At 61.7% G+C, this 9,013-nt stretch overlaps 1 protein-coding gene across 1 annotated transcript; it reads right to left on the bottom strand.

Annotated features, from left to right (window-relative positions):
* Positions 1-4,732: 4,732 nt before the first annotated feature.
* A1Q1_08111 (uncharacterized protein) lies at positions 4,733-6,233 on the bottom strand (the record flags this gene model as incomplete). Its single annotated transcript, XM_014326258.1, has 2 exons — positions 4,733-4,981; positions 5,052-6,233. The coding sequence occupies 2 exons, from the start codon at positions 6,231-6,233 to the stop codon at positions 4,733-4,735; spliced, it is 1,431 nt and encodes a 476-aa protein (XP_014181733.1).
* Between the last annotated feature and the right edge of the window lie 2,780 nt (positions 6,234-9,013).

Below are 9,013 nucleotides of genomic sequence, written 5' to 3'. Positions count from 1 at the left end.
GACGCTTATTGATGGCGAGCATGCCCGCGGCGGCGCCGAGCCCGGTCCCTAGCGGGTGCGAGACCATTTCGCTGCTCCTGGATGCTCTGCTGGCTATTTCTCAAACTCAGAAGGTCGATCTTGACCTGTCGAAAGTGGATGAACGAGGAGGAGAGCACCACTCGGTGTGCAAGCAATGCGGAGGCGCTCCATAGCGACCAGAGCAGAAGGTACGAACGACGTTGGTGCATGAGACGCGGCTGCAGTGCGTCTCTCGCACCGTCTTGTGCACGCCCGTTGGCTGTTGCTCGGTTGGGACAGACGCCCGCGCTCGAACGTCCATCAGTGGCCCCAGAAGGTCAAGTTCCGCTTGCTCCAGGCGCAGCACAAGTACGGCTCTGAGTCAGAGTGCATCGACGCGCGGTAACATGTTGCTTGTTACAGCGCAAGGATACTGTCGTACACCATTGCCGGCCTAAGCAAAATTTGTCGCCGTGATTGAGAAATTGCCGGCTGTTTAAGGGGGAACAGCCCGTGCGCGGCCTTCCAAGCATGTTTGCTCCTCTGTAGATGACTGGCAATGCATGCGTGAGATTGCTAGACCTGCTTCGGACCAGAGGGCAGTCGACAGAAGTGGCACTCTGTGTGTGACACACATCCGCCACATGCAGGACGCATGCACGTATGCACTCCCACCCGCGCCCAGTGGATTGGTAGCGTCTTCCGGACCCGGCGAGTGGATCACCCGAGGCTCCCGGACCCTCGGCTTCTCCGGGGACGTATTACGGAGGGCGGCGTCAGCCCGCTCGTTCCGAAGCAGTGGTCCGCAAAGCACTCTGCTCCGCACGTGTCTTACCTGTCGGAGGGCTTCATTTCTCATGATATCTGCTCTTTCATGCAGTGGGAAATGCAACAATAAGCACGGAGGACAGTAACGAGCGCGTTAAAAGGTGTCACGGCTTGCGTGGTGGTCACGGAGGGCGGAATGTGCGGAACTCCGCGCTAAGAGGGTACACCGTCGCTCGCAGTGCATCGGATCCGAGATTCACCACGTCGTTCCAGCAAACAGGCCGAAAAGCGATCATTTCTTTACCTTGTCTTCAGTCTTCATGTGACGAGCCCCCAGTAATGGTGCAAGCCCTGATCGCATGTCATGATCCGTGAGATCATGAAGTATTAGTGACTTAAAGTGCACTGCTATGCGAGACATTCGCTGCCAGCTCGTTAGTGGCAATGACGGGGACAGCAGACACACCAAGGCTACAGTAGTAGAAGTGCCACGATCGATCCTCTCTCAACATTCTAGCGCCATCATCCCGACTTATCTGCACGCCAGTAATGCTGTGCGCATGCATGGCAACCGTTCAATGCGCTTGGCGCCCTTGCTCGCCGTCTCGTCGTGTTCCTTCGCAGCACTTGCACTGCTCTGTCTCCTGCGCAAGCCAGACAGAAGGCAACCGGGCATCGGCGAGGGCAGGCCGCAAGGCGCTGCCAAACCTCCGATCGTGTGCGTCGACTTCTTTGAGGCGGTGACAGATCTCCTTCTTCCACGCGAAAACAGTTTCCCGGTGACGCCGCCATGCGACGAGGCGGTGCGCTGGAACTTTGACCGAACGCGCAGTCAAAACCTACGTCGGGGCAGGCGGTGCGCTGGAAACGTACCCCGGCGCATGCACGTATGCATGTTATCGTGTGGCGCTACGGCGACGGAGGCACGCACCGCCTCCGTCTGGCTGGAATCGTGCCGCGTGCCGTCGTGCCGTTCGTACCGTCGTGCCGCCGTGCCGTGTGGCCCGGTCGGTACCGCAGAGGTCTCAGTATCATGGCCGCGATCCCGAGAGCCCCGCATTCCATGCGCCGTCTCCACCTCGACGCCGAGCTGCGTTTTGGAGCTGCATCGCATCGTTTCCGTGGAGCACGGGAAGGTTCTTCTTTCATTTAACTCTCCTCCCCAACGAGCAATCTGGCCTGCGTTTAGCTTGCGGTCAGCGGGCAGGCGTCGCCGCTGCTTCCCGGTGGCGCGGCGGCGCTGTTCGTAACAAGACTAGTCCAAAACCAGTCCAAGGTCAGTTGTACGTGGTGTCAGCTCCAGTGAGGCGGCATGTGGGCAAACACAAGAGTGAGTTGCGGTGATCTCGCAATGGCCGCTGGCGTTAAGAGCTGGTGGTGTCGGTCACGGTCCAGACGCATGCACCTGCATCCGTAAAGTACGGGCGGGCGTACCTTTCGGTACCTCTCGTTAATATACGCCCGGACAGGGGGTGTGCCCGGATGAGCCGGGAAGGGACGGAGGGGGGAATAGAGTTCAGTCAAAGTTCGCGCCAGACCTCTGATCGAGGGCCGTCAAGGGCAGTCGAGGGCAGTCGAACCCGCGTTCGAAACTCTCGAAATCTAGTGGAAAGTCTGGAAGCCCGCCGCGCAGAGTTAGGCCCGTGCGCTTAATCTGCGTTTCGGGCTCTGGGTTCCGGCGGAGCTGGCGGAGCCTGCGTGCCATGTGGCATGCGACGCATACAGACGGCGCACGTATGCTCTCGTTCCCCTATCTTCGCAGAAGTGTCACCAGGAACTCACACCCCGAAGGAGAGTTCTGCGTCGTAAGCCTGCGCTTTGACCTTGTCGGACTGCTGAATATCCGTCAAACGTCAAAGGAGGCGCGGAGGTGACGAGGAGATGAAGGTACGCGCCGTAGTGCCTTGCAAACAATGGGGTCCTGGCAGGACCTGGTAGGACCTGGCGGCACGGCACCGATCGAAGTGTGTTCGTTCCGAGACTCGCGTCAGCATATTAATTCCTTCTTGCGTGCGACCAAACCCAGTGCCAGGGGCGAAGGACGAAATGTGACATGCAGTTTCCGGTAAACACTACCTCTGGCGCAGAGTTGGGTGAATTGCCCGGCACGACGGCACGGGTGTGTGATGGGGACTGAGTTGGTGAGTTTTCGGGGCAGTCACGGGCAGCGTACGCACGCTGGTGACATCACGCCTGAGTTCTGGGGCAGGCGGATGGTCGTACGTACGCCGTTTCCTGCAATTAGCAAGAGAAAGCGCGGGTCGCTGCGTTTATTGGCGTCAAGCGCGCGGGTCGTGTCGGGTGTGTCGCAAGTCGTGGGGTCTAGAAACGTCTGTGAGGCGAGTTGCATGAAAGCCTAGGCATTCATGTCCCCGTGAGCCGTCGCGCTGATCGCCGCGCTGTACACGATGCACACTGTGATGCATCAGCCTCGTTTGATCGCATTCCAGCGAAGGTCTGGCGTCTGGAGACGCTAGAACAATGCAACAGTGCCGCGGACGACGGCGCTGTCGGGATCGGGTGCTGCGTTAGACTCCATTCCGCGCCCCACTGATCACCGGTGATCATCCAGACTGGGTCGCCGTCGCGCGATCGGCCCAGGTCCGAGCCCTACAGTTAGGCCCAGGATTGCACTGTGATGCTTCATGCCCTCGTGCGATTTGCGATTGCAACTGCGCCGAGTTGCGTGCGTGCGTGACGCAGATCACGCTGGGTGCCGTCATTCCCCCGAGCGCCACTCTCGCTTCGGCTGTTGGGGAAGGAGAGTGTACGTTATCTCTGGCCCGACGCAAACGATGCGAAGAAGGGGTGGCAGGGCCGGGCCGCACTCTGGGTTCCGCACTAGGCCTGAACATACGCAGAAGGAAGAGTCAGGTGAGCCGCATGGAGCCGCAGAAACGACGAAAACGACGAAAGAAGGTATTTGCCGGGATGTAGCTGGAAGTACGGGTCGCGCTAGTGTGAGCTAAACTCTGGGTCCCGGGAGAAGAGAGTCGGAGTCTGCTGCGCGGCGCAGTAACTTTGCCTCTTCATATCTGTGCTCCCGAGGCTCGCCTGCTCGCCTGCCTGCAGCAAAGGGACACTCGCTGCTCCGGCGCTAAAGTCGATGAAAGCAGCCCAGAATGTCCGTCTCGATAGCACTAGCACGGGCGCTTACCACATCTGCGTGCTATATCGAGCCACATGCACTCAAAAGCGGGCGAAAGGGAGCGAAAGCGAGCAACAGAAGTTAGGGCGGCTAATGGCGGACCAGAGTTCACGGTGACGCCAGAAGCCACCCCGCACCCTGGCGCGCTTGTGGGGTAGTGCTCGTGCGTGCGATCGCGATAGCGCGACAATAGCGTACAGTAGTTTGTTGCGGTCTAGTCTCGCCCGCCCTCTGAGGTCAAAGAGATCTCCCAGTCTGTCCAGCCTGCGAGGCGTGGGAGGCGTTTGCTGGGCCTTCTCGGCGCCCGATATCGAGCTAACAAGCGTGCGGAACAACATTCTGCGAGTCTAGAGCAAGCCTATAGCTGCCTAAGCCTCGGCCTTCGGGCACAATCTGGTGGCGTAGGGCTATGAAGGGCGTGAGGGGCGTGAGGGTCGTGCGGGGCGTGCGGAATACGGATCGCGGACCGAGGCGAAAGCGACGATCACTCGCTGCCGGCCGGGTGTTGCCCGCTGCGGTGCAGGCTGTGCCACTGTTCCGACCCTCTTGCCGTTCTCGGCTCATGCTCGCTTCGCTCGCAGGGTAATAGGTCACAGATTGCATATCGTGTCTGGGCAGCTGTGACCTCATGCTTACAGTACAATACTGGGATGGATGATGTGTGGCCTGGCAGGCGGCGGTCGCGACAGGGACTGCGCTGGGCAAGTGTTCGCGTCATGGAAGGGGTCGTTACATACATTGGTCGTGTGGTCGTGATCTGCCTCCTCTGGAGGCGTGAGGGTGTGGTGTGTGCTGGATGTGCTAATGTGCTATTTGCTAGTGGAGGATGTTGCGCAGCGACGCCGGCTGCTCGGGCACGGCGCGCTCGTCGAAGCGGTCGTCGCGGACGTCCCTTGGATCGCGGAGGTCGCGGGGGTCACGGGGATCGCGGGGGTCACGAGGATCACGGGCGTCGCGCGGGTCGCGCACATCCCTCGCGCCGCGCCGGCGGTAGTACTCATCGTCGTAGTAGCGCTCGTACCTCGCATCGCGCTCCCAGGGGTGCGGGGGCGGTGCGCGCGGCACCTGCTCGTAGCGGCTTGATCCCGGGCGCGACTCGGCCGTCCCCGGGGGACTGCGGCGGTACGGGTGGTACCTGTCGTGGTAGCTCGAGTTGGAGTGGGAGCTGCTGGGCGGATGCTGCGTGTGCGTCGGCGCCGGTGGCGGGTGGCCCGGGTGCTGCTCGTAATACCGCTGGCCGTCGGCTACCTGGCTTGTAGCGCTCCATCACATCTGCGCGGAAGCCGAACAGCTCCTCCCGGTTCATGTGCGTGTCGTTTGCGCTCAGGTCCGCCACCATGTCCGTCATCCGAAGGAGGTGGCCGTGCAGCTCCAGCGAGTGGCGCGCACTCTCGTGCCGCTCCGCCTGCAGGCGCGCGCCCATGTATTGCAGCTCGCGCTCGAGCGCCGCCACGTCGCCCTCCGTTGACGGCGCGGCCGGCTGGTGGTTCCAGTACGTCGTCTGCGGCTCGCGCTCGTACCGCTCGTACCTGGGATACATCGCCTCCTGGGGCAGGCGGGGGGCGGAGCCGTGCCTGCTGCTGCTGGGGCGCTGGGGGCTGTTGAACATGAGATTGGCGGTACTGGGCCGCTCGTCTGGGGATCCAGCGGCGTGCTGCTGCCTCCTGTCTGCAGAGCGGCCGCCAGCCTTGCGCTGGATGAGGTGGATCTTCTCCGGCTCGTCGCGGCAGAACAGCGGGTGGCGGAACTCCCACGCCGACGGGTCAGACTGCGTCGCACTGCACAGGTCGCTGACCTTGTTGAACGAGTACATGTTGAGCTGGCGGACAAAGGACTGGAAGTTGTTCGTCTTGTAAAAGTTGGGCAGCACGTCGCGCGCAAACTCGATCGGGTTCGGGCAGATGAACGAACGCCCGTCCGGAGCCCAGTAGATCAGGTTGGCGTCCGCGTACTTCTGGTCCTGGAGCATGGCGTACAGCTTGGAGATGAAGGCCGGCTGGTTCCTGTTCACCGTCATGCCAGTGCCGGGCGTGACGGGGCGGGGGCTCTGTCCATCGTCGGCGGACATGTTCGGGCTGCCGCTGTCGCCGCGCGGACCGGACGCCGACTGGCTGTGCGACTCGGTCTTCCAAGTCGGGCCGCGGGAGCCCTCGCCGTGGCTCGAGCCCGGGGAGACGGTGCCCGGCGGCGAACGCTTGATGGGGCCGTGCCTGCTCGTTGGCCTGCTTGAGGGGCGGGAACGCTGGTCGTGCGGGTGCAGCCTGTCTGATCCATCAGACGGTGCACGCTTGTGCCCGGAGCTCGGGCGCTCGCTCATGCTGCTCGAGTCGTTGGTGACGTAGCAGTAGAGGGTTTCGCGTGTATCGCGATCGGGGATGTCGCGGCGTCGCTGGGCCAGGAGACCGGAGCGATGCGAGGGCGGGTAGCACTCTTTGATGCGAATTGTGGCGAGAGAATGGGTGCACGCGGGCGAGCACCGGGAAACCTGGACTGAGGGCTGCGCTGTTAGCGGGCGCTGGAACTTGATGGCCTGATGGCGCTGAGAGTGGGGCTGGGGAGAAAGTGACGAGAGTGACAGAAGACGGAAGCCAGAAGCTGAAGGCTCTAGATAAGTGATGGAGTGGGGATCAGAAGGTGCTGCAAGTAGAAGCGCTGCGGCGTTATTCCTGCCGCTGCCTTCTTTTGTATCGCAGAACCAAGAGGAAGCAGAGCGGAAGCAGGGGAACCCAAGCAGCAGGAATGCAAAAGACCAGCTGCAGCAGCCTGAAACCCTAGCTGATAGAAGACAGAATGCCTGCGACTGGTACCGCTCTAAGACTGGTGCGGAATGCGGCGACACTACTCTGGCGGGGCCCGCATGCGCGCGCATGACCACCTGGGACCAGCTGCACGAGCTGGCGACGCTATGATGGTGCAACGGGCATCTGCGAGCCACCGCTACGCCGCGTACGCCGCATGCGAGCCATCAGCAAGCGCAAGCAAGCGCATGCGGGGCCAGCGCTAGCAACACCGTAGAGCAACGGATAAGACACTGGGGTGCGGGGCTGTTTGCTCGTTTCGTGCGATTCGTGCGCGGGGTGCGCGGGGTAAAGAAAGGGAAGACGCTAGGCTGCTTGGACTGCCGGGTGCCGGGCCGCTGGTGTATTGGCAGGCGCTGGCGCAGCGGACCGAAGGCGATAACCGCCTTCGCTGGCTCGTTCGCTCGCTCGCTGGATCGCTGGGCTATCTTGGCCCCGCACCAGCAGCGGCAGCGACGCCAGCGACGCTAGCACCAGCCAGGCCAGTCAAGTGACTGGCGTACCGGCGGCCCGGTCCGAGACGCCATCGCACGCATGCGCGCATGCACACATACGCTATCGCGCTAAGAGAATGATACCCACAAGTCACTGGTCACCGGGTCTGAATCGCTGGGCGAGCTGGGTGTGGCGGTGATCTGTCCCGTTAGGTCCGTGGTTCGTCGGTGCGCAGGTGCAGGGGGGGAGGGGTTACGAGAGCGGACAGCCGCGGATACACATGAAAGGTGCAGGGAGGGGGATGATCGGTGTGATGCTCGTGAAGGGGCGTGTGCGCGCGGGTGGCCGAAGCGTTGGCGGGAATATGTGTGTGTTTGTGTGTGTGTGTGTGAGAGAGGGGTGTGTAGTGTGGAAGTGAGAAAGAGACAATAACAAAGGCCGGGTGCGAGGGTGGGTGGGTGTGGTAAGGTGTGATGCAAGACCGAGCACTGATGTGGCCAAACACAATTGAAGGAGGCGAGGAGAAGAGGGAGAAGGTAGGAAGGGGAAAAAATGGATGAGAAGAGTGGTAAACGCGACTGATAAACTCTGAGGAGAGAGAGGACGGTACGCACGTCTGTCTGTGCAGAGAGTGTCGCATCGGTCGGTCCCACCAGAGCGAGGCCGGCCAGCGGTGCAGCAGCGGTACAGAAGACAGGAAATCCCATCGGTCGCATCGGGGACCGCAGCAAGTCATGTACGGGCCAGGAGCAAGCAGGTGGGACACCTGGCATGTACTGGGTGGATCCCAAGAAACCGAGTGCAAGCCGTGCAGGAGCTCAGGAGCCGCGGGCGCACCGCCCGAAGCGCCCCTCGGGTCGCGCCCCTTGAGCCATTTGCCCTGCGGTGGCTTTGGCTCAGGCTTGGGTTGAGTTTCTTTCACTTAGGCTCACTTCAGGCTTAAGCGACAGGAACCGATGAGACGCACAGGCTGGAGCATGTATGGCGTAGCCCAGACGCGCGGATGGCGTGTATTGCGCATTCTGCTCAACGTTCGGTCGCCCGCCCATTCGCTGGCCCGGTATTGCGTCTTTGGGCATGTGCCCCGCGCGCGCAGCCAGAGGGAAACAGAACAAAGAAGGGGTAAGAAGGCCGAGAGTGTGGAAGGAAGCGCAGACAGGGTATGCAGGGGGTGCGGCAGCAGGGCCGAGAGCCGAGAGAGGGGTAGACGAAAGGGGGCATGGATGATGGGACGGGCAGGGGAGGCAGGAGAGGAGGAGGGGGAGGCAGTACTAACCTTGGGAGATGCTTGGCTGGCTGGCTGGCTGGCTGGCTGGCTGGCTGATCGCAGGATTAGGAACGGTGTTGAAGGGGTTGACGGGTTCAACGGGTGGAACGGGTGCGGGGGTGGAGTGTGTGAGGGGAGGATGGATGGAGTGATGAGCGCGTGGTATGCTACGGCGCTTGGTGCTATTTTACCCTGTTGTGTTCTTTTGTTGGAGCGCGGGGGCGGGAGGCTGCAGAAGAGAAGCGCAGAACGATGTCGGTCTTTGCGAGCAGTCGAAAAAGAGCAAAAAGGAGACGGAGTGGTGGGTATGAATAAGCGTAAGGGGGCGTAGGGGGGCCACAGGGCGCAAGTCAGGGCAGGGCAGGGTCACGAGAGACTCAGGGCCGGATCCCCCTCAGGATCGATCAGGAAAGTTGGGGAGGGCGTGTGAGGCCGGGGCGTTACGACACCCTTACGTAAATGCGTAGTGTCTTCGGGTCCAGGAACAACAAGTTGCGCCCTGCGGATCCTATCACCTGCGAGTCCCTGACTCAAGCCTATCTCCTACCAAGTCGAGAGAACAGTCTCACCGTGAGACCGTCGAGCAGCTGCACGGGG

This window comes from Trichosporon asahii (genome assembly GCF_000293215.1).
Source record: "Trichosporon asahii var. asahii CBS 2479 unplaced genomic scaffold scaffold00018, whole genome shotgun sequence".
Taxonomy (NCBI): domain Eukaryota; kingdom Fungi; phylum Basidiomycota; class Tremellomycetes; order Trichosporonales; family Trichosporonaceae; genus Trichosporon; species Trichosporon asahii.
The sequence above is the reverse complement of the archived record's forward strand: the minus strand, read 5'-3'. Positions and strand labels throughout refer to the sequence as shown.